Source organism: Melozone crissalis, unplaced genomic scaffold, assembly GCF_028551555.1.
Source record: "Melozone crissalis strain CALT ecotype California unplaced genomic scaffold, PUWL_Pcris_2 ptg000042l_1, whole genome shotgun sequence".
In the NCBI taxonomy this organism is placed as follows: domain Eukaryota; kingdom Metazoa; phylum Chordata; class Aves; order Passeriformes; family Passerellidae; genus Melozone; species Melozone crissalis.
The window spans coordinates 30073666-30099143 of NW_026535820.1; the positions used below are offsets into that span (position 1 = coordinate 30073666).

The 25478-nt window shown below is 35.6% G+C and overlaps 1 protein-coding gene across 6 annotated transcripts in view; it reads left to right on the forward strand.

The window, feature by feature from the left end:
• ZNF236 (zinc finger protein 236) overlaps positions 1-25478 on the forward strand; it is a 72935-nt gene that overhangs the window by 22073 nt on the left and 25384 nt on the right. For 5 of the 6 annotated variants that reach the window (XM_054284622.1, XM_054284623.1, XM_054284618.1 and 2 more), the window contains 13 exons: positions 2108-2254; positions 4078-4149; positions 7796-7999; positions 9082-9310; positions 11005-11277; positions 13018-13221; positions 14991-15135; positions 17431-17691; positions 17941-18191; positions 18814-18915; positions 23786-23937; positions 25076-25182; positions 25307-25458. In XM_054284622.1, the coding sequence (XP_054140597.1) occupies positions 2108-2254; positions 4078-4149; positions 7796-7999; positions 9082-9310; positions 11005-11277; positions 13018-13221; positions 14991-15135; positions 17431-17691; positions 17941-18191; positions 18814-18915; positions 23786-23937; positions 25076-25182; positions 25307-25458 (2299 nt within the window). The remainder of the gene's footprint in view (positions 1-2107; positions 2255-4077; positions 4150-7795; positions 8000-9081; positions 9311-11004; positions 11278-13017; positions 13222-14990; positions 15136-17430; positions 17692-17940; positions 18192-18813; positions 18916-23785; positions 23938-25075; positions 25183-25306; positions 25459-25478) is intronic. The other variant, XM_054284619.1, reaches the window with a different exon arrangement.

Sequence of the window (25478 nt, forward strand, 5' to 3'; positions counted from 1 at the left end):
TAAGACTCAGAAGGTACTGCTGTGATAAAATAAAACAATCTTCTTAGCAATATGAGCTATGCAACTTTGTTCAGTAATTTCCTTGCAGACTTTAGTGAGTTGTGGTTGGAAATACCCATAGAAAGGGACTTAGTTTTGGTTTGAAATGATGAAGTGATAGAGGTAGTGCTTTTTGCTGCTTTTATTTCCTGTGTGCACAATATCATCTTTGTTCTCACTCTTCGCCTAACTGAGATTTGCAGTCTTGTTTTCCATTTTTGTGTTACAATGGTAGGTATTACTAAGGATCCTTTTAGCATGTTAGCTTCTTACTTTTAGGATATGCCTTAGTATATGCATATTAATAATGTGTGATACACTTAATTATGTTAAGTCATATAACTTGGAGTACTGTGTTCAGTTTGGGACACTCAATTCAGGAAGGACATTGAGGTCTTGGAGCATGTCCAGAGAAGGGCAATGAAGCTGATGAGGAGTCTGAAGCACTCTGTGAGGAGTGGCTGAGGGAGTTGGGGATGTTTAGCCTGCAGAAAAGGAGGCTCTGGGGTAACCTTATCACTCTCTACAGCTCTCTGGAGGGAGGCTGTGGCCAGGTGGGGGTTGGGCTCTTCTCCCAAGCCACCAGCGACAGGACAAGAGGACACATTCTTAAGCTGTGCCAGGGGAGCTTTAGATTGGACATCAGGAGGAATTCCTTCATGAACAGGTGATTAGACATTAGAATGGGCTGCCCAGGGAAGTGGTGGAGTCACCATCCATGGACATAAATATTTATTACCTGACTTGGCACTCAGTGCCATGATGTGGTTGGCATGGTAGTGTTTGGTCGTAGGTTGGACTTGAGGATCTCAGAGGTGTTTTCCAACCTAATTGATTCTGTGATTCTCTGGTGTGACTGGTCATCCTCAAGGTTAACAGCTCTCTATGTGTGATAGCTTATGCTGCATGAAAAAATGAACCAACATTGTTTCAATAATTTAAATTGACTTTTTTCAATATTAGTTAACTTTTTACTTTTTTCTCTGTTACTCTGTTTTTCTGTAAGACGAGAACAAGCTGTGGGATAAGATACATAAAATAAACGCTCTTGATCACATCCTATGCTATGTTTTGCAGTCCTAAGCCTGCATTTGAGTTACTGCTTTGGTTAACTTACTGATTTTTTTTTTCTTTCTTGCTGTTGCTGTGTTTTCTTCAAGTCTGTGTGGAACTCTCTGAATTCTTTGTTTTATTCTGAGACAGTTACAGAATAACATTGCAGCTGATAATGAATTACAGCTTGATTCTCACTTACTAAAGCACTCCTAAAGTTTAGTTGTAGCATACTTTATTACTTAATACCTCTTTTTGAAAATCTGGTTGGCAGTTTATTATCACAAAATATGAAAAATCAATAATATATTGCAAGTGTGTTTTCTTCAATAATATACTGCAGTGTGTTTTCTTTCAAATACCTGCACATAGCAAGTATGACACTGGCTGTTATTGATGTTTGATGGACTGAGGAGGGAAGGTGAGGATGGTTGGAATCTGCAAATTTAGCTGCTTTAATTACTTTAACTTATTTGTCTGAAAGTCTCAAACAAGTGGCTGCTGATCACTTTCTAGTTCTGTGTGTTCAAATTCAGGTCAAACTAGACATTAAACTTCCATGCTTTTCACAGTGTTGGCTTTGTCTGTGTTTTTTCATCTCATACTTTCAAACTTCCATTTGTATTATGTGTGATGTTTCCTCTTCAGGCATATCTTAAATGTAAAGTTGCATTTCAGTTTTGCTTTTAAGTGTGAAATGGTAGGAGATGGTGAAGAGAAAAAGGCCTGAGGCCTCGTTTTCGGGACATGAGTTTTGCTGTCTGCTGCTTCACAATGTTGTCAAGTGGTAGTAAGCAATTGGATAAGCAATATAATCACATAGATTATATGTGATTGTATGAATCTGCATATATCCAAGAGGTACCAGCCTGATTCCATAACTGCATATTGGTAACTTGAAAAAATAAACCATTGTAGCTCTCATAATCCCATAGTTACTTGTTATATAGAAAAATAATGTAAAAACATAATATTTGGTAGGTGTAGGGAAAATTTACTTTATTTTTTTTTTAAGGTGAAGAATGGCCCTACATACAACTGTACAGAATGTAGCTGTGTCTTCAAAAGCTTGGGTAGTTTAAACACACATATCAGCAAGATGCACATGGGTGGTCCACAGAATTCTGCAAGTGCTTCAACAGATGTATCTCATGTTACAGCGGTAAGCTTTGCTGATCCAAATGAAATGAAAATGCCTTTGAGAGTTTAATTAGGTCTATATCTTAATTCCAGTAATTCTTCAGATAAGTTAGAACTTCTAGACCTGTAGCTGTATTTCGTCTTTTTCAAGTTTTGTGTGATTTTTGATATTAATTTGCAGGATTAAATATTGGAAAATGTAAATTGGCCAACTGTATGCAAAAAAGTGTTTACAATTCGACACTTTGGTTGAAAATGTAGCAGTTTAATTCTGCAACTAAGTAAAGTATAATTCTTGTTCTTACAGATTATGTTAGCCTCCCCTGACAAAACAAAAATTATGGGGAAGTTTTAGAACTATTGAAAAAATGTATTAGTTTCAACTAATTTTCAGAAATTTTTTGTATAATTCTAGTTTATATAAACACATGGTAGATTCCTCTGTGTATATCTGATAACTTTTTTTAAACGCTAGTTTCTTATTAGGCAGATTATAAAGGAAAAAATACAGCTTAATTGGAAGCAGTGGATGGTTTTTTTTCTTTACCAAGGTACAAAAAAGAGCTGAAATTCAGAGAATGTCTCTGGTTTCATAAGACTACAGTATTTTTTGAGCCAGTGCATATTTAATTTATCATAGTACTCTTCTTTTTTTCTTTATTAGAACAATCTTTTCTACTTCTAGTCCCTTCTGCTTTGCTTATCTCCAGCTCGTGCTTTAATGTTCAGTGGGTGATGAGTAATAGCAGTCTTTGAAAGAGGAAGGTTAACATTTGAAGTCTGAACTTCATTTTGCAGCTATCTTCTTGAAATAACCTGTCTAGTAATGATGTTTGGAAAAGCATTTTTTTACATTTTCTGAAGTTGTTTTGTAGGGCAGATGCTATTTGTTTCTCCATGTTAATTCATAAAAAGAAAGACTAATGTGTCTTACTTGTTTGCAAGTGCATATATTCACTATGTCGTGTTTTACATTTCTACGTTCTCAAGCCTAATCCTAAAAGCAGGATGGAAAAGAATTCCTTCATTACTACCTCATGTGTTTTTTTGTCTGGCCAGCTCTGGGTTTTTTTGTTTTGCTCTTTGTTTACTAAAGTATTTTGGATTTACTTAGCATATTGTTATTACGGCAGTGTGGTATTATCTCTGCTTGCATGAACACTTTGCTGCTTGCATGCAAGCGTGGACTAGCAAAAAATGCCTTACAGTAGTATAAGCAAAGAGAGGGGAGAGAGAAAAACATTCTTTCTAAAAATAGATGCCAATAAGTTTAGCAAGGTGGAGCAGAGATAAAAAATGACGTCAATTGCATATTAGAGGGGATTATGCTTTTTATTTGTTATTTTATGTCTGAATCTGCATATATTTAATTATTTCTATTTTTTAAATTGCATTAGAAACTTAGTACATTATTAGATTAGCACTAGCATTCTTACATAAGAACTTTTCTTCATTCTGCTGAAAACTTGCAGAACTGCTTTAACAACAAATCTCCAGTATAATAATTCTATTCTGAAGTTTGCCATCAGTCTCTGTCATCCCTTGGTACATACCTGGGGATAAGCAAGGATTATGTCCTTATTAAGTACCCATTCCAAAAGCTGAAGTTTCCTGAAGTGCTGTGCCACCAAAGAATGTATTCTTGTGTGATACATGAGAATATTTCTAAATTATAGTGACTGTAAGGCTGTCATTTGCTGCATTAGTATTTATAGTAAAATGATCTAGTGTACTTCTGTTTCTCTCACAGTCTGATTTTTCTGTGCTACTTTTCTGCCATGTTTTGTATCAGCCATGTTTTTCTTCTTTTTGATTAAGATTTAAATTATTTTGATTTCTTTGTAGGACTCTGTCACTCAGCCTTTAACAACATCCCCTACTAATCTTTTGCAACCTGTTGATAACAAATGGAAGAATGTAAGTGTGAAGTTTTGGTCATATTTTTGTGTCAAGACTATAAATGGGAGAAACTTTACATAATTTTGTAGATTTTCATTTACCTAGTGAAAAAGGGTACGCTGTGATACTTTGTGATAAGTTGGATCAGCTGATATGTGAAGGCAAGCTCAATGGCGGATGCAGCTGGTTATTTAGAGGTGGAACAGATCTTGAATGTTTGCTTCATTTGCCATTATGTTGCCTCATTTGTTTGCACACTCATGATTTTGCATGTAAGTCTCTTCAATAGCTCTTCAAAATGGATGTAAATACTTTTCTGTATAAGAAGACCACAGAGTAAGGATTCTTAAAAATCGTGGATTGGCCTACCCTTCTGCCTTTATTTTCCAGGGATTACCATGGTTTGGTTGGAGAGGGAAGGAGCTGTGTTCATACAGGTTGAGTTTATTGGAAGTTTTTGGTAGCAGAGGAACCATGGGGCTCGGGAGGAGCTGTGGAGCTGGGGAAGGATGATGCAGGGCTGACTTTCTAGAACTCCACAGCAAACAGTTGTGGTGTACAGGAAGGTCTGTATGTGCCTGTTCCCCTGGGAATTCTGGCAGGTTTTGTTGCAGCTATACAGCATCTTGTTTGTCAGCTTTGGGTTGCAGCTTGATGTCTCAGGGACAGACCCTCTGCCTTACAGTCTCCCCTTCCCAGCTTCAACTGCTGATTATTTTGTGTTGTACTCACACAACCAAGATCTGGGAAATGTGGCAGTACAGCTTTAAAGTCTCCATAAACAGCTTATGCATGTCTCAGACACGTCGTGTGACTCTTGGGGTGTTCTGCATAAGGCCAGGAGTTGGACTCGGTGGTCCTGATGAGTCCCTTCCAAAGTGTTCTGTGATAATGTGATGAAGAGTGCCAGGTTTTTCCTAGTGAGAGGTATGAGTTGGGAGCAATGGATCCCACTGCCTTCTCCTCCCAGAACTGCCTGAAACTGCCAGGCAGCTTTGCAGCCACTCTGCCCCGAGGCTGCAGCGCTGCCTGGGGTTTGTGTGACATAAGTTCAGGACCCAGCACTTGGCCTTGTTGAACTTCATACAACTGAACTGTTAACACAGTCTCTCCAGATCCAGGGTTGTATCTGCAATGTATTTTATTCTGGCAATTTTTAGGGTTTTTTCAGTTGTCTCTATATAGTGTTCACTATTCATGAACTGTAATCAATGATACAGGAAAAATCAGAGCCATCAGAATCCTTAAAATATGCTGTGATGTGTTTATTAGTGAAGAGACTCAAGGTCTGTTAGCTGCCTTGTCCATCAGATGAAATACTTAGACATGATTTCCTCTTCTCTTTTGAAGAAGAGGGAGAAGTCTGTCATCTTAATGGAGGAGAAGAAATAAAGTTTGAGGGTCATAGCTAGGCAAATTGACACTTGGAAATAAAGTATGAAATTTTAGTGAAGATAATTTACTCTTGGAGCCACGTATTGAAGTTGTATGGCAACGGAAAAAGTTAACCACAATAAACTACTTGATTTAAAGAACTGCTGTAATTTTTTACAGTTACTGTGACTTGAAGGAGTAATTCACTCAGGGCAAGCACACTGTCTGTGTTACTCAGCAGATCATACAAACCAAGGGTCATCACAAGGTCCACTGTTCCAGTTCAACAACAGCGGAATTACAAAGCAGTAATAAAATACTTCATTCTCTGTCTTATCTTTAAAATCAGATGTTCAACTAAGACCTAGAAAGAGACCTCTGAAACGTTTTATAATTAACAATTATAAATTATAACAATTATGAACGTTTATAAACGTGTCAGACCTCTGAAACGTTTTATAATTAACTCTAGAACAAAGAGTATCTTAAGAGTAATGGTAACAAACTTCATATATGTGCATGTGTGTACATTATTGTTCAGAAAAGATAACCCTCATGAGACTGTATATAAACTGCTGCATAATATGCAGGACACACTGGTTAAATTCACATAATGCTGTAATTTTCATGACAAAGATGATATTGAGAAGTTCCTTCATTAACAATAACATTAATTTTAATTAAGAATGATTAATTAACAATAGCATCAATTTTTCTCTTGGTAAAGCCTGGGGGAATTTCACACACTTTTAGTATAGGCACCCTGCTCTACATAAAAGCCTCCTTACATTCTGTTTCCAGAATAGAAATTGTGTCTATAAAGAGCTGTTACACTCTTCAGCAAACTGCTTTGCTTCCATTGAAGTTTCCTTCCTGTTAATGCCATTCTCACTACAATATAATGTGTCACCCATATTGAAATGTTTATAGCACTTTTGCTAAATTGGAATCTGAAGAGATGTGGAGTCTTTTTGTGTCTCACTAGTGAGGTCAAAAAGAACTAATAGTTAAATCAGCAAAGTAACAAGTGATATTCTCACATGCATGCAAGAGAAGCAAGATAAGGATTTGGTTTTTATCTTCTCATGAGAAGGCATTAAGAATACTTCATCAAATACACGGGACATAATCCGAGTCAAGATAATGTTCCTTAATATAATTCTTTGTAGCCATCCTTTCTTTACTACAGTGAGTGTCATCTTAACTGTCTACTGTAAAGTGCTAGTATAAAGAAAATCTCAGGGAAGTTTTCCGATTAGAAGGAAATAGTACAGATGTGAAGCCTAAGATTCTTGTTTGCTAAAAAAAATCTGAAAGAAGATAGCCTTTTATAACTGCATGTGGTTGCACATGCACGTTGAAGTGGTTCTTTTTAGGGAACAGAAGTGAATATTAGAAGTAAATAACCAGTATGTTCTGGGATACCCAGCTATGGGGCTAGCCATCGTATAAACGTATATTTCTATTTTCTACAATAAAAAAAATTTTGAAAGCAGTTGTTTCAGTAATTTTATACTTATGCAGTCTATTTGTCATAAGAAGAGAAGTTTATAAGTGTAGGCAAACAGGAGTCTTTATTTCTGATTTAATTTAAAATAAATACCAAGGCTCTTAATCACTTGTTTCCTTCATTTTTGTTACTGAGGTAGTCTAAGATATGCAGTTTCAAATTAAAGAGTGGGAAATTAGTATTTTAACTTCAATTTTTTTTAGTATTTCAACAGAGTCTGATGTGCATGAAGAGATTGCTCTAGAACTAAGTGGTTTCAAGGGTTCCAAATTGAAGGGGAAAAGTTAGTCTTTTGTTCTGAAAAGTTTTGATACCGCAACACAGATAATTTAGTTTTAAAAAAACCATCTCTAATGGAAGGTTGTTTTTTACGAAGGACCTACTTGACATAAATGTGAACTTTAAAAAGATAGCCATGTCAGTTTATTTCTTTTGGGAATTACTTTTCATGTGGCTTTTACATGTGGAGTTTTGTAGTTGATCTCTCCCTGTGTTTTCTAAATTGGTTGAACGTTCAGTAGTTAACAGTAAATTTAATTCAATCTGTAAGCCTACAATTTCAAGCTTGGGAAGAACTGAAAAAAAAGGGGATATACAAAAGCAGTTCTATAATGGAGCACGCAAACTTTGAATGAGGCTCTGTAAAATCATTGTGTCTTGTATAAGTTGCCATCCATCCAGTGCACAGTTACAGGACATTTCAGGTAAGGGAGCTGGACAGGTGAGTTCATAACACACGCTTTTGATCTTCCTTGACAAACGTACCCCTGTATATTTCAGGCCACACATTTTCGGTCTCCACTTCTTCAACAGACAGAAAACCAGGTGTCTCCAGCTGCTGCTCACCAGGGTCAGCAGACTGTCACTGATGTCATTCAGCAGCTCCTTGAGTTATCAGAACCAGGTCCTGTAGAAAATAACCAGCCTCAACAACCTGGTCAGCAACTCAACATTGCAGTGGGGATCAGTAGAGATATTTTGCAGGTAAGAGCTCTATGTGAGAACAGCTTTACATTTCAGTGTTTCCTTTCTCATTCTTTCTTATATTTTAATGAAATTCATTCTCAGTATTTTCAATTATAGCATTCCTTATGGGTTTCTAAACAATCCAGACAGAATTGTAAAGATTTATTGAATGGCTATGGGCTGCCCCAAGATATCTTTGTATGGCCTTAAGTGTACCTCGTATGTGAATATTTTTACTGATACCTTATGCCTTCTTTTTTCCTGTTGGCTGGAAGCAGCTTGTGACGTGTCCTTAGGTTATGCAGTGTTTAAAATATGAAATCATTCAAGAGGGGAAAAATATTTTATCTGGTTAAAAAATGAGAATGTATACCTGGCCTTAAGCCTGTTGTAATGAATAAGGAGTATTTGAATATTTCCTATTTGAGCAAGAATTTTTTTCCAAGGTTGGCAGTGTTTTTCCTAAAAACGTTCTATATTTTGTCCTTGATACTTGGCAGAAGGTGATGCAGTGTAACAGAAGAAATGTAGGGTGATTAATTACTTTCTGTGCTTATTCTGCATCCTGTGCCCCAGGAGGGTGCAATCAGGATGGAGCAGGGCAGAGAATAATATTCTTTAGTGTTACTGGTAGCCTGCTAACCTGTCAGGCACATTTTCATCTCTAGACTTTTAAATACCATTTAAATTTGGATTTGGAAGACCCAAATGTTTTATGCAGCTATGGGCAGGTTCAGCCTATTGTTACCTGTGCTGAGTTCTCTGGTGTCTGGAATGTGATGAGGAATTGGAAAGAGTAACAACGTGATACATAATTATTATCCTGATAGCTATTAAAAAAAAAAAAAAGTTGTTGTTTCCTAAAGGGCAGCTCTAAGTGCAGAAAATCCAACCTGAAATTTCACAGACAATCAGAAATCAATGCTGTGTAGTAGTGCATTTGTAGATTTGAAATATAGCTGAAATTTTCTGGAAAAGAGACACTTATTTCATTTAATTATATTTTCATTGTATCTTCCAAGTACTTGAGTGAGAAAAGTTGGGGATAACTGTGGAATGTTTCTTCCTTAATCCAGAAGTTTTTTTGTTCTTTTTTTTAGCAAGCATTAGAGAACAGTGGATTGTCATCAATTCCTGTCACTGCACATACTACTGACTGCAGCCAGGCTAAGGCTGCTGGGGCCCAGGATCAGAACCCAGATGTCCCGAGCCTCTCAAACCATCAGGCTGATTCTAATAGTGCTGAACAAGAGAAGGAGCAAGAGAGCACAGATAAACTGGATAAAAAAGAAAAAAAGTTCATTAAGAAAAAATCACCATTTTTGCCTGGTAATACTGCCACTGCTTTCTACTTCTTGTGCTGTAAAGACTGTAATAAATGTGGGTGTGTTTATGGCTTTATAAAGGGATTTCCCAAAATGTGTTGTGGATTAGTTATGAACAGTATTTGTTTTTATCTAAAATACAGTGCAAGGTATGCTTAATAATAATTATAATTTTTATTATAAAATATATTTTCATGAAAAAGTTGTGTCAGGATGGCATGGAGTTACAAGAAAAGGACAAAGTGGAGTTACAAGAAAAGGACAAAGTATATGAATGTATTATTCTCTCCCATCATCCTTCTCTGACAAGGACTGGGTTTTCATTGTGTGTCCCAGAGTAGAGTTCTTGCAAGGACTGTTCTTCCTCTTTGGAAGTGAGGCCTTACAGAGACATAAGGGCAGGACTGCAGATCATGACTGATCCTTGTAGGGAAGGACAAAGGCTGGCATTATGAATAATTCTTCATGTCACCTGTCTCTGGAATTGCAGTACTGATATGATATTGTCACCATAAATACATGTTGTTATTCTGCCTCTGTACTGTGCTGTGTGTATACAAGCCTGCATTTTGTTTCTATGTGCTTAAATGCAACTTCATTTTCAAGGTTGCTTGAGCTCTATGGCTGCCAGAAGTTGTTTGTTCCAGGTAAAGCCTTCATACTTTAGCAGCCAGCCTGGTACCTACAGTGCTGTAATGCAGCCTTTGATCTCTGTCTGTACTATCTGCATAGGCTGTACAGACAAAGCAACACTGGTGTTGCTTTTTCTTTTGCAAGGAGAAATTGATCTAAAGTAAAAACTTTTCTTCAGTATAGCTGTGATAAAAATTAACATTAAATTTATCCTCTGGTGTGTAGTTATTTTGTTGCTTGTGTTTAACAGCAACAACTCTCTTGCTGTGACCGCAAATAAAAATATAAGGTCACTGCTGTAGAGTCAAACACAACAACTTTTGTTTTTGATAAAGCAACATGACTTCAGTGTGTTGACAGGGAAGCCACTAGGTTTACTGATTGAAATGAACAAACAATTTGATATTGAACAACACACCTGGATAAAAAGCTTGGATAGGTTTTAGAAGGGTTTCTTTCATTTTTTGTTGGGGAAAAAAATGTCCTGTTGCCTTAGGACAGACTTTAGGGTTCTTGGATCATAAACTAACTTTTATTTAAAAAGTAGCCTTAAATTGTTAATCTATGAGAGAGACTTGTGCAGTTTTTTTTCTTTACAAGTTTACGAACTGTAATTTAAGTCTGAATTTGAAAAAGAGAGGGTCAAGTAAAGTATCTCCTCCAGTTAGGTAAGTGTTAAGTACATAAAATAATCTGGTGTGGTTGAGGATTTACAGTCATTGTTGGATAATTTTGTGTTGGATATGTTATTTATAAGTTAACTGGTATATTATATTGCATTTACAACTGCATTCTACATTTCTAAGTGGTATAGAAATTGTGTTATTTGAATTTCAAAAGGATTCTCTTGGGATTTTTTTTGTCATTACAGCCCATCACCATTTTCATAAAGTAGAATATGTCTGATAGAGAAGTTAATCTTCTATGAAGTGTGTTGTGATGGCATCTATTTCACAAAGTGTTTTTGTGGCCTGATTGTTTCGTACAGTAGCATCCATGTAGTGTGAGTTTTCAGGAATTGTTAGAAAGTTTAAAAAGCATTCATTTTGATATTCTTTGTTTCAGGTTCTATACGTGAGGAAAATGGAATCAGGTGGCATGTTTGTCCGTATTGCTCTAAAGAATTTAAAAAACCAAGCGATTTAGTGCGCCACATTCGCATTCACACCCACGAGAAGCCATACAAGTGTCCCCAGTGCTTCCGCGCCTTTGCCGTGAAGAGCACTCTAACAGCACACATAAAAACACACACTGGCATTAAAGCTTTCAAGTGCCAATTTTGTATGAAAAGCTTTTCCACCTCAGGGAGTTTAAAAGTTCACATTCGCCTGCATACAGGTAAGGCCTTGAGATGGCTTTGTGTATTCTATGATGTGGATGGGACCTTGAATGAGTAAAGACTGTGAAGTGTGTAAGTCGTAGACATGTCTGCCACGTCATTGTTAACATCAGTCAGGGACTGTATCATTTTAGTGTTGTACATGATGAGTGTCATTATTTGTCATAACTTTCTAGTGCTTCATGGCTTTGAAACTTGGGGCTCTTACAAAAAACATTGACATTTAATTTTCTGATCATGAGTCAGCTGTTGTTCCTTTCTAGTTATCACTGTTCTGAATTGTGCTTTCTGAAGAGTCACACTCTTGCAATTTGAGTTCTGATTTTACTTATCCACAGTCATCTCGAATATTTGCTCTTCATCTTCCCTCCTCCTCCTCCCCACACTTTTTTATAGTTTTACTGTAACACTCAGGGCTGGTTGCTTCCCATTTTATCTTCTACATTACAGTTTGTGTCATATTTTCACCAGCTTACCTTTTTTCAGCATCTTACAGTGAATATCCTAGAACTCCTCAGATCGTATGGTCTTTGTTTACATATGATGTCTTCAAAACGTTTTTATGTGATTGAACTATCCTTTCCATAAAGAGCAATGAATTTTCTGCTTTTGGTAGATTACCTGGTTGTTTTCCAAGTTCTTTCTTTGTTCATTCAGGTAAATAATTTTTCAGCAAGATAAATGTGCTGCTCTTCCCTTTAGTGCCTGTTTATATAATTGTCTTCTGCAAAAGTATCATTTATTGGCTTAGGTGCATTTGGGATCCAACATGCTTTATAGTTTGATGTATTTCATCCATGAAATATCAATGTTGGTTCATCTGCAGAAAGTCTTCCACTTATTTTTTTTGTAAACTTGTAAACCGGTATTTTTTTTTCTGTTAAAATCAGGCTTACTTCATACAAGCATTCAGAATAATTCAGAGTGGCAGAAGCACTAGGTGTTTTGGAAAACAGGTAGTCCAGTGTTTATGGAGCTGCTCTGTACTTTCAGATATGTTTCATTTATTGCATTGTGAAGAATGGTTCATTCTTCTACATTTTTTCTGCCTGTGATTGAACTTGATAAAAGCTGTCTTCATAATACCCAGGCGTGTTTCCTAGCCTTTAAAGTCCAAGATTTTCCCTTGACCAAAACCACAAAGTTGTTCAGCTTTGTCTGTCTTTTACTTACTAAGTTCTCTAGGAAATCTATCTCAAGGAGATATTTCTACTGGTTTTTGCATTTAAAAAGTCTTTCTTTAATGCTTTTGTTGGCATGCTTTTTTGACTGCCATCAAACAGAGTTGATGTTTTCAGAGATGGATCTAGAATTTTTTTGACTTTGTTACATCCCTGTTCCCTCTCTTTTATCCTGTTATATAACATACTTGCCTGTGTTTGCTGATTGCTTTTTCTCACAATTTTTTAAAATTTTGTTTTGGAAGGACTTTAACCTGCCATGTGCAATTCTTAGGACAGCTTCTGAAGCACTTGAAATTTGCTGTCATTTTTGCATCATCCAGTTTCTTCATAACAAACTTGCTTCAAATGATGTGTTTCAGTCAATTAGCCATTCAGCAGATTAGTTGTTATTTTCTTTGAGTTTTATGCATCTATTTTGAAAACCTGTGTTAGAATAAACACTATGAGAGAAAGCAAAAAGAAAATTACAGGAAAGAGAATCAGTATTCTCAAGTTACAGTTCTAGGTTGATGGAAATAAAATTTTAAGCTAATTTTTTTTTTTTGTCTTTTGCAGGTGTTAGGCCTTTTGCTTGTCCTCACTGTGACAAGAAGTTCAGGACATCGGGCCATCGGAAAACTCACATCACTTCACATTTCAAACACACAGAGCTAAGAAAGCTGCGACATCAACGTAAACCCACAAAAGTTCGAGTAGGAAAGTCAAGTGGTCCAGTACCAGACATCCCTTTGCAAGAGCCCATACTCATAACTGATTTAGGTAAAGAGCGACTAAATCCATGCTCTCTTGAGATTTGGGTTTCAATGGAATATAAAGGCTACATTTTAATCAATCAAAAGCATTCAGAGCTCACTTGTAAAGATGCTTGTTGAAATAAGTAATCAAAAACTTTAGCAAAGTGCCATATTTTATAGTTTGCTTGCACTAGAATTAATAAGAAGGGTGTTTTTTATTTATAGTTAAACTGTATAATCCTTACCAGTAAGAAGCTATGTGCATTTTTATATTTAGGAGTTGAATTTGAATATTGTTAGACTGTTGGTATAGAGGAGATGACAGCTCATGACCAAAAGTCTTCTCAAGACGATCATGTCTCAATCAACATTTGTGATAAAGATTACAGATAATAATGAGTCAATCTGTTACATGTTTTTAAAGTATTTGTTTTAGTAATGATCTCAACTGAATTAGTAGTAATCATTCATGGTCATATCTCAGAAGAAGGAAGCTTTAATTCTGGAGCCTGCTTGGGAGAACTCATCCAGTTATTATAACTCTGTTGTATAAATATTGTCGCAAGATTATGTTAAACTGCTTTTTGGGAGAAGTTGTACAAAGCAATATGTAGTTGTCCAGTAGAGGTCAGTGTAGTGGGTGAGACGTTTACTCTTTGTTGTTTGATTGAACAGTCTGCTAATGCTAACCCCTGGCTTATCTATCACACAGTCATTTTTATGGTGGAATCTTACATTGGTAATACCTTTATCTTATATCGATACAATTTTTTATCACTCTTTAAACATCCTTTTGCTTTCACTGCATCCAGGAGTTACTGAAAGCAAGAGTAGCGGTTATTTTGATATCATATAGAAGAAACTTAAATTTTTGGGGTGCAAACAAAACTTAGCTGACAGCTGCAGACAGATCACGCAGTGTTTCTATCTTGAGTGAACCCCAGAAACAAGTATAATCCCATTTCTCAATTCTGAAGAGAACCTTCCCTTCAACACCATCAAAGTCTGATTTTTGGAAAAAGATTAATATTAACAAGAAATACTGTAGAAGTTGTTTCCTATGGATGCTGATAACACATGAACTCTGCTGATATTAGAATGTTCAATGTAAAAATAAGTTCTACTGTTTATCTAGAAGGTGTGTCATGTTTTTTACACCCCCTGACAATATTTCCACAGTTTTATTCCTTCCCCCCCAAAAAAGAATCATAGTTCTTTTAGAGGTGTCAAGAGTGTAATAATGTTACTTTGTAATAGTGTTAATCTTTGAGTGGCACTTCTGTTGAAATATATTTTGCTTTCTATAATAGTGTTAATTTTTTTAAAAGTCTATTAAAAAAAGTCTGCAAATTGTTCTCTGTGTCAATGCTTTTCCCAAAAGGTGTATTAAATATTTGTCAAGTTGTATACCTGATATTACTTGATATAAATGGATTAAATATCATTTGCTAAGGTCGAGGTTGGAAGGAGAAGATATTATTGGATCAGCAATGAATTCTTAACTGTTAACGTTAGAAAAAGTTAATGCTTATTTTAGACAAGGCTGCTACTGTAGTGAGGTGGACCTGTGGATAAAAGAACTTACCATTAAAATACCACGTACAGTATAATATCTGTAACGCTGTATGTATGCATAATTTTAAGTAAATGCTGAAAACATGCACGTTTTCTTTATATTTTTGGATTCTACAAGTTTAGTCATACTTTCTTTTCAAATACTAGCTCTTCAGACTATTGCATCTTTGGAATAACTTTACCAATTAATTTTTCCTATTTGTGTGTTTATGTATGCAGGTCTTATCCAGCCAATCCCGAGGAATAGCCAGGTCTTCCAAAACTATTTTAACAATAATTTTGTGAATAATGCAGAGAGACCATACAAATGCTACTATTGCCATCGAGCCTATAAAAAATCCTGTCATCTTAAACAACACATCAGGTAAAATAAACACAATCAAGAAAGGAAATGTATGCCATATCAAATTTGTGGAAAGGCATTAAATTTATATAAGTATTCACTGAAAAGATTTTTTTTACCATCTCTTAAACACAGAACTAGTGATAATTGATTTTTTTTGTTGTTGTCGAGTTGGAGGAGACTTTGGACTAACTCACGGCTATTTGCAGTATAAGTTATTGTGTTCAATGTACAGTTTAGTTTACTGACACTTGGATTCTTTCTTCCAAAACTGTGTATAGAAAATAAAAAGCATTGTTTGTGAATTCTTGTGGTAATTTTGTAATTGCATACTCCAGATTGCCTGCTTTGTATGCAACTCCTATTTTTTTGAGACAGAAATTTGCCTTTTGTTCTGTATAGAAAAGCTAAAAGAATTGGAGCTTACATTGTAATTGAGTAAATATTGCTGGGGATCATTTTGTTCCTTGAAGCTCAGTTCAAGGTCTGTGTGGTCAGTGCTTGTTAGAACCACAGTCATGGAGTCACAGAAAAGTTTAGGTTGTAGAAGAGCCAGTGGAGGTAACTAATCCAGTCTTGTTTTGAGAAGAAGAGTAGCTTCAAAGTTAGATTGGGTTGTGTTTTTACAGGCAATTAGATTTAACATTTAGTCTAGGTATGAAACAGTGCTCTCTGACTTATAAACTATAAACAACTAGAAGAAGAAATATGAAAAAACCCCACCAAAGATGGTTACTGGAATTTAAGGGAAGAGTCCATACAAGCAGGTGGCAATCTGCTTTTTTCTGCAGTGTAAGCTCTGTACTGCCTTCTCACTCTGTCAGCTCAGATCATTGTGAGCTCCTCATACTCTCTTTAAAAATCAAATTCTGTATTTTTAAGTTCTCACATTGCCTTGAAACAGTTCTTGGGTTTTATATGCTGTCTTAACAGGAGGAAGGGAAGCTTTACAATATCCCATATTTTCTTTTGTAATATCCTCCCTAGATTTCTTATTGTCTTCTGTAGACACATTCTAGATGGATTGATTTAAATAAAAATAATTTTGAATTATACTGAAAATGCAAAAATAGGATGTGGGTACAAATCACCTGCTGCTGTGTTTCTTTGATCTTTGAACTGAGTACTGAGTGAAGCCTGGCTTTGTTTAAGAGTCGTGGAGGAATTAGAAACTTTTTCTTGTCACATGTTTGCTCTTTGTAAATCGGCATTGCTATTATTAAATTGCTTTGCTTGGTAATTTTGTGGACAGTGTGTCCTCATAGAGTAGTGCTGATCATTGCTTACAAAGCTTGTTGCCCTCCCCAAAAAAGAGGGAAACTTGTAGTAGGGGTATTTTCAGTAGAGCAGTGATTGTGAATAGTGTGTTTAATAATCCCCCCAGGGACACCAAGGAAGGTTAGGATACCCTACTGCTAATTATTATCATGTGTATTGGTAGCAAAAGAGTAATCTTAATGTCTGTCATATACTTTGTTATGGCCTCTGATGTGGTGGTTATAGACTTCGAAGGTTACTGTAATCATAAGCTGTCCCTTACTTTTCCTGATTTTACTAAGCCTTGCTTCTTTTATCTTCCATTTCCTAACATTCCCATTGCCTTCTTTCTAGCTCTCTCCTGGGATGCTACAGTTGTAACCCTTAAAATTCTTGTTGCATTCCATTTCATTTCCTAACTTTTCCTTCTGTCTGTTTTGTATCTCAGTGTAGTCCTAAAGGGAAACTCCTCTAGCGCCTTTGGGAGGAAGGATATAATGAGTGCTATGTACTTTGATAAACGAGACGCTTTCCCCACTTGAATATTTTTTTCACATAGCATTATGAGAGACAGGTTTTGCCTTGTTTGGGAGGTATTCGGGATGGATGCAGTTCTTTTCCCAAGAGTTTTGTTGTTAAGTGTAGTGGTAGTATGTATAAGGAGAACCATGTCTTTTCCTCCAAACTTCTGTGGACAGTTTGTTAGCTGAATTGAGGAAAATGCATGTGAGTGATAATATACTAGTCTTAAGAACTACTGCACCATCTGGAATGGATAAATTAAACCCAAATATTGTGATGGAGACAAAGTACGATCTGAAAAGGAGGTTGGACTGTACAACATAACTAAAACTACTCAGATAGTATTGTTTTTAGCCCTGCCAGGTTGTTTATAACTTAATAAAGTTTAATTTCTGGCTTTTCCTAATTGAGGCCTCTTCCATCCATACAGCTGTCACATCAGTTTGGTTTATTTCACTCATTTTAAAATTGAGTCCTTTAATAACTTTGTAAATCAAATGTTTAAATCTATTTTAACTTCTGCTTTCTCTTAAAAAGGTCTCATACAGGTGAAAAGCCATTTAAGTGCTCTCAGTGTGGAAGAGGTTTTGTGTCAGCTGGAGTTCTGAAAGCACATATTAGAACACACACTGGATTGAAAGCTTTCAAGTGTGTTGTGTGCAACGGGGCCTTCACTACTGGTGGCAGCCTCAGGCGACACATGGGGATCCACAATGACCTTCGACCATATATGTGTCCCTACTGTCAAAAAACATTCAAAACATCACTCAACTGTAAAAAACACATGAAGACTCATAGGTATGCTTGCAATTTTTGTTTAAGTCTTCCAATGTAATTCAGCAGCTGTTCCTTAAAGATGCTTGGAAAGGCAGCTTTGCTGTGTAGCAGCTGTATATGTTTGAATAAGGATTTTTATTTATGGGTAGCAAACCTTAGGTACCTTTGCAGGTATAGTAAATTGTGGTGTACAGTAAAAAAAAAATTGTTCATATAAATAGGATAAATGTCTAACTGAAACCGTAAAGACTTTCTCACCTTACTTTGTAGATATGAACTTGCACAGCAACTTCAGCAGAATCAGCAGTCTTCTTCAATAGATGATTCTACAGTACATCAGCAGAGCATTCATGTTTCTACACAAATGCAGGTGGAGATTCAAAGTGATGAGCTACAGCAGTCAGAAACTGTTGCAACAGATCAGCAGGCTATTTTAGAGTTAGACCAGCAGCCAGTAGTAGGCACAGAAGAAACAGCACTAGAACAAGAATTGGCTGATCAGCCTTTAGAGCAAGATGAGGGTGAGTATTTAAAATATGATAAGGTTTATAATGAGGTAAGTTTACAATTTCTCAAATAATTGCTTCTTGAGAGGAACTACAAAAATACATGAAATAAAGGCTACTTACTATATACTTAAAATATATAGTACAGTTTCATTCATTGGTGTTTACATTTACTATTAAAGTATAAAAAATTAGGATTTGCACTCTTTAGTTTTTGCAAGCAAAACTACTAAACAAATACAGAAAAAAATGATCCATCCACAAAACCTTAATGTGTCAGTTCTCTGATTATTAAAAAGCACTGCCTTATAGTCTACTTAGAAAGTAATACCTGTGGTTTGAGGTGAACGTTCCATGTTCTAATAGTGGAACAAAGTATCTTGGTTTTGCTTTGCTCTTTTTCATGGTGCAATGAGTTATGAAGTACAACAGGGGAATATTAATAAAATGTACTATAAACAAAGATTTAAATACCCGTTTAGCTAATAATTGTTTGGTTTCTTTTTAATGCGAAAATTTGGATGACTGTAAAATATGGGGATTTTGACACAACTGAAATATACATTTAATTACATCTCTTTTTCTTGATATTTTTCCCTTTTCTTCCCCCCTTTTCCCTTTTCTTTCCCCATTTCAGATAGATTTGTGACATCCCAGCATGCTTTACAGGAAAACATCACTCAGTTTGAACAACAGACTATAACACAGCAGCCATTTGATCAACAGAGCTTATCACAAGGTTAGTAATAAATAAAGGAGGTAAAAAGTAATTTTATAAATCTGGCTTGACAGCATAGCTATGATAAACATTTTTAAAGTGGGCGTCTGCAGTTAAAGTAACTGCAATGCAGAGAACTTGGAAAAAAATTACCATTCTGAAGCTATACTTGGTAGAATATTATGAATACCTAATTTTTTTTTTTGCTTTTATGAGCCGATGTCTAGTCATTACAGTATGGGTTTTATAGTCAAGCATGTAATATTCTTTCCTTGATTGTGTTTGAACTTGCTGTGGCAGTAGGCAGTTTGCACAGGTTTCTCCCTTGGTATACATGCTCATAACCTGAGATAATCACAAACACAGTCTTAAGATTTGAGTGAATAGCTACTGGGATTCATTTTTGGAAAAAGACAATGCAAAATATAGTCACATAAAAATCATATTTTCACCTATGCACAATGGTTTCTTTTAATATTATATAGAGCAATGAAACTAGCAAACTAAGAGATTGTAAGCACTTGGAAACTATTTTTCCCCTAAAATACAGAGAAATATATGTAAGTGTGTGTAGCCTGCTAATAGTAAAGAAATGACTGTCTCTTTTTGCTTTTCACAGCTGAATTTCTTGAATTGTTATATAATATGAAGCTACTAATTTTGTTTTGGGGTTTTCTTGGTGGTTGTTTTGGGTTTTCTGGCAGGGGGGCTGTTGCTGAGGTGGGGAATGTTCAAGGGGTTTTTGTTTGTTTTGATTTGGAAACATTGCTGGCTTATCCCTTGATCTCCTTGTTTCTGACTCCAGGAAATAACTTTCTGTAGCTGATAACCAGTAATTGGTATTCTGTGTGCACAAACTTCTCTGTTCTTAGTTTCATTCCTTTTTAATTGCATAGTATCATTTGTAAAAACTTAATTGACTGTGGAAAGTTGTATCACACTGTGAAGAAGTAGTATAATTTGCCAATTTTAATTCTCTAGGTTGTGCTGCTTTGCGTGTTAAGAAAAGAACATTAAAATCTCCACCTTTATTAAACAAGACTGATCCAGATCCTCTTAAAATACTATGATTATTTTCATTGGTTGACTTTTACAGTTTTTCAAATGAATGAGAAGACACTATGGGAAAAAAAGGAGTCTTTTGTTCTACATTATTCTGAAGAGTGGTGGTGATTTGTATTTGGTATTTTTTAGTGACTCCTTAGAATTTATAAACCAAATAAGTGACTCTTGTTTTATCATCTTATTTAAGCTTCAGTTTCTGTGTATGTGTATCTTCTGTGTTATGTAAATATCAAATGATTTCTTGGGGAGGGGAAAGACTTCTAGAACCCACAAACCAATTCTTTCATCATCAGAAATCTAGATTGATCATCAATATGTTGTAAAATTGGTTCAGAGAAGCAGAACATGTGTGGTGTGGGTATTTTAAAGTCTCATTTGTATAAGACGTCTCCTATTCTACTTGGAATCTCATCCACAGATTCCCAACTCTTTGAAGTTTCCTTGAAGATCTGGAGCCCTTCAAAATTTTTGAATTTCAGGTAGGTAAGCATTTGCGCGGATGCATGCGTTAAATTGGTCGACCCTCTCCCTATGTCTGCATCTGTGCTTCATGCTCCTAATTCCTTTTTCCTATCAGCTAGGCAGAACATTCAAGCTTAAAACACTGTCTTTTTTTATTCTTTATATTTATAGGGCTGTATTCTTGATTAAATATTTTGATTCAGTGTTTATTAATAAAATTATGTAGGAGTTTAAAAAAAAGTCTTTGAAAGGTTGTTTGAGTTTTATTTTTCTTTTTTTGAGGGAAAAACCCCAACTTTGCATTTTAGACAGATGAGGGTAATCTCTAGGTCTGCTAAGACCTGGCAGAACTTTATTTCTTCTTTCAGGTTTGTTCATAATACTTCTGTTGAATTTCTTGTTTATTCAGATAGGTTATTTTCTTCATATGTTCAGACATGTAAAGAAGTGCAGATCCTATGAGGGTGCTACAGTATCAAATGATGAATTTGAGCTAGATTTGGAGGCTGAGGACAAGGACTTAAGTTCTTTGTAGTGTATTCATCTTCATTTGAAGACTTTTCAGTGAAGTCAGAACAAAAAATGTGTCTTTTATCTGAAACTGTCTTTGGGTTACCTGTCAGCAAATGTGTTTTCATATAAATGATACCACCTTTACTTCCTTTAAAAATGTCCCAGTAAGCATGGTTGAATGATAATTCAAATAGTGGTGATAGGCAATTGATCTTGAAAAATCAGAAGTCCAAATGCTGTTAGTTCTATAGCCCATACAAACATACCCGTACCACCAGAATGCTATTTGCTTTCCTAAGAAGCTGCTCTGCAATCTCAGGACTTAGAATACTGATCTTTCAGTTTACTCATATTTGCAGTCAGTACTGTCCAGCTGGTTGCCTTTGCCTAAGAAGCAAACCTGCAGAACAAGTAATTGATAGTCACTGATCCCTGCTGAGATGCACATATTCATGTCAATGTTTATAGTGTTAGTTTAGATCTGTCAGTAAAGGTGTGAAATTTCTTCTGAATTAAATATTGTGTTTACTACAAACTATCATAGTGTTGTTTTCTCATTCTCACAGGCAAGACACATCTTTCTAAGATTAAATGATTTCCAGAACATTCTGGTTTTTGCTATGTTTTGTTAATATTGAAGATAAAAGGTTGGATGATGTCCTAAAGCCGAAAAAATCCCAAGCTACACAAATGATTACTTGTACTGAAAAACACCAAATCCAATTCCAAATTCAGAAGAACTTTGTAGTAAGAGGCTGCCCTTATTGTACAGAGCTTAAGGTACTCTCTGTTCCTTTAAGATTGATCAAAAGCTTCTGGGAATCAACATACTGTGATGAAAACAAGAGCAGAAAATAAAGGTTGTGAAATTTCTTTCTCAGACTGAATGTCTGGGTTCTGGTGTTTGGTGGTATGGGGTTTTTTAGTGCTGTTCTGTAGAAATAATATGGCAGTAGCAAATGCTTTTAGAATGCTCAAAACTGTCAGATCTTTATTAAATTTTGCGAGGAAATTGACCCTTATGCTAGGAATTGAGCAAAATGGGGATGCATCGTGTATATTCTTGTTACAGCTTTGGTTTGTATTTATTCCCAAGCTACTTTCAGAAGTAGCATTTCTTTCTTCAGTTTGTTCTCAAATCTCAAGTACCTCTGCATTCAGTGCTCTTCTTGGGCATTTTTTATGATTCTGGGAAATTTTTCAAAATCTCAGTAATTCATTCAAACATTGTGAAATGAAATAGGTCATAGTACAGTAAATTCTTTTTTCCTTCTTAGCTAATAAAATACACCTACTGATTAAAAAAGAAATTTCAGGTTTTTACATAGTATATTTAGTAGTTGTGTTTTTTATATAGGGCATGTAAGTAACATCACTTTGCTTCAGTTTCTTGAGTCTTGTTTTTTTGAATTCTCATCCTATGTAATGGGAATGTCTTTTTTCTATAAAGATACTTCTATAATTAGAGAAGTAGAAACTAGCAGCCCTCTTATCAATGCCGAAGGTTTCATTGCTTTCTTCAGGCTACTTTTTTGTCATTTCACAAAAGCCAGTTGAGGTACAAAGTCCAGCTTTTAGGATCTTTTTTTTTCTTGTACTCTTGTGGTACTTCTAGGAGAGAGAATAATATGCGAGTTTCAGCATTAAGTTTGGTGACTAGTTATGACCGGATTAATAATGCTTTCAAGATTTATTTACATTTGTGAGTTTTCATTCTATGATGGAAGCAGTAGCATACAAGTAGGGGTTTTTTTCTCTACTGATTACAATATTCTTCTGCTGTGGAAAGTGTCTTTTGGGAACATTTCTGCTTAAACTCAACAGATCCAGGTTTTTGTTTTACTGTTGCTCAAAAACATTCTTTAAGCATTGCTTTTTGGCCTTTGATGCTGTGGTCATCTGATGTGGGTTTGTTTCTACCCTGTGTTCATAATCTTCACCCTTTTTGTCCACTAAAGGCAAACTGCACAGAAGTACTGAAATTGTTGCCCATACATTAATTACTGATACTTGTGGTTTAATTTTTTTCCACATGACATTATGGGTTATTTTTTAATACTGGAAGTATTAAGATTTAAAAATGTTGGTAAAAGGACATCTCTAATAGTGTCAAAAACCACTGCAATCTGAGCTGTATTTCCCTGGCTCTCAATAATTGGTGCTATCATTTCATTCATTGATTTAGAAAAGATGATTAAGACCTGCTATTTCAGGAGAACAAAACCAAATAAAAATTTCAGGGTTTTATACCAGAAATGTGAATAAAAATGTGTTTATTTTTTTACTTTGCAGTTTGCCTTTGAGAGGCTCTACTTTACTATTATCTAAAGAGTGGGGCTATGTGGAGGAGATCCAAAGTAGGAGAAAATGGGGTTACTTTATCAGAAACTGGAGTTCTCCTATTGGGTCATCTCCTCCACTCACCCGCCATCCTCCCCACTGAGCTTTGCATCCTTGTGATCGGCTTCCAGTGTAGTTAAGGGAGCGTGGTACCAACGTGGATAAAGGGAGATGGGTCAACCTGTTTGACACATGCATGCTTACATACAAGAAATTCAAAATTTCAATGGCTCTAAGGTAATTGTGGCACCCTGAAGGAACTTCAAACAGTGTTTTTCTGTGGAGGAGATTTTCCAATAGAATTCCAGCTAACGGTAAGTAACCCTGTTATGCCTATTATGTAGATGCCAGAAACTTGTGTGTGTTTTGATGCTCAACAGTGAAGAGTACAACTATTATTATATGGTAATGCTACTTATTCTCTTTTGAAGGTAGTCTTCAGAAAAGTGTGGTGTTATTCAAAGTCCAAATCAGTGTATTTTACACGTTTATGACTGTTTAATTTTGGCAGGTTTTACTGTGAATGACAGCTACAATCAACAGAGTCAATTTCCAGCTGTACAACAGCTGCAGGATTCAAGCACACTTGAATCTCAGGCTCTTTCAACGAGTTATCATCCACCAGCCCTTCTTCAGGTTCCAAATACAGACACTATTAATGTAGTAAGTACTACTTGAAGGCAGGATTAATTTTTCTGTGTTCAGTTGTGACTTCCTTGCGCTGTTTTTGTTGGTGATTAGGTAAAACAAGAAGTCAGAAAAGTTTTGGGATTTCTTCTCCAGATTGCTTATGTTTAACAGCTGGAAATCAGAAACGTGAGGAGAGGATAAGTGCTTTGACTACAGTTTCTGAAAAGCAAGTGCATGTTTTGATGCTCTAGACTTAAAAAAATATATAATGTTGGCTTGTGACTTTAAAACTAAGGAGAGGATATAATGTTATGAAATAATTTAACATTATTTCATTACATTCTCTTCTAATTATTAAATCTATATGTTTATAGACACATATGATCAAGCAATAAAAAAAGCATTACAAATCTTTAGGTCATCATTCATGAAGCTTACATAATGCAGTGTATGATGTTTTTGCATGCTTCTCATTTAGTTAAATTTGTAAAAGGGCTCAATTGCTAAAAATACAGTTTAACTATAACTTTTATGACATTAGAAGTACCTAGCATGAAGACAATCTGTTGTAATGTATTTACCAAGATGACTTCTAGGAACTGCTGTCCCTTGAAGCTTGTTTGCAAAGTGCAAATGTTGTCAGAGAACTGATGTGGATTTTAGGATCTGGAAGAGTTTGAGTCATTTGAGCCTACAGGCTTTGAAATTTCCTTGTCTTCAATTTTGAAATTTCTTGCTCTCAAGGATTATTCTGTTGTGACTTTTACCTACAGGGATGTTCAGAAAGTAGTGAAGTTTGTCAGCAGCACTGTGTTTTGCTGCTTACTCAGTATTTAAAATGGCTGGTCTAGTTTTAAATTTAACTCCTCAAAGACTAGAAAATGTAGACAATTTAGATACATTTTTGTGGAGATTCAGGGAAGTGTAAGTGTACTATGTTGTCTGTTTATTCCAGTTCAGTAGCTGAACATTTTTATGCTTTCCTTCTCATTATGGAAGAGTGAGGTCTTACATTGCACTCTTAATTTCCTTTCAAAATGCATGAAAGCATAAATTTAATTACTTGAATTACTTGTGTTGACTGTAAATGCTGTAATTTTTTCCTTGCCTATTTGTGAGACTATATTTAAATACCGTGTTACTGAAATTCACTTGAGGCTTTGATTTTTAGACCACTCGCTTGATGCAAGACCAGTCACCACAGGAAGAACTTGAATTGCACACCCAAAGGCCTCATTTTCTTGAGGATAATGAAGATCAAAGTAGGCGTTCATATAGGTATGTTACACTTCTAGCTTTTGTCACAGAATTTCCTGAATGACTAATTATTACATATAATTATTATGTAATTATTATACCTAATAATTACATGAAACTAACGAAAACTATTTTCTTCTAATAGATGTGAATATTGCAACAAGGGTTTTAAGAAATCCAGCCATTTGAAGCAACATGTACGATCACATACTGGTGAGAAACCTTATAAATGCCAACTCTGTGGCCGTGGTTTTGTTTCCTCGGGAGTTCTTAAGTCACATGAGAAGACTCATACAGGTAAACAGAGTATACCAGCT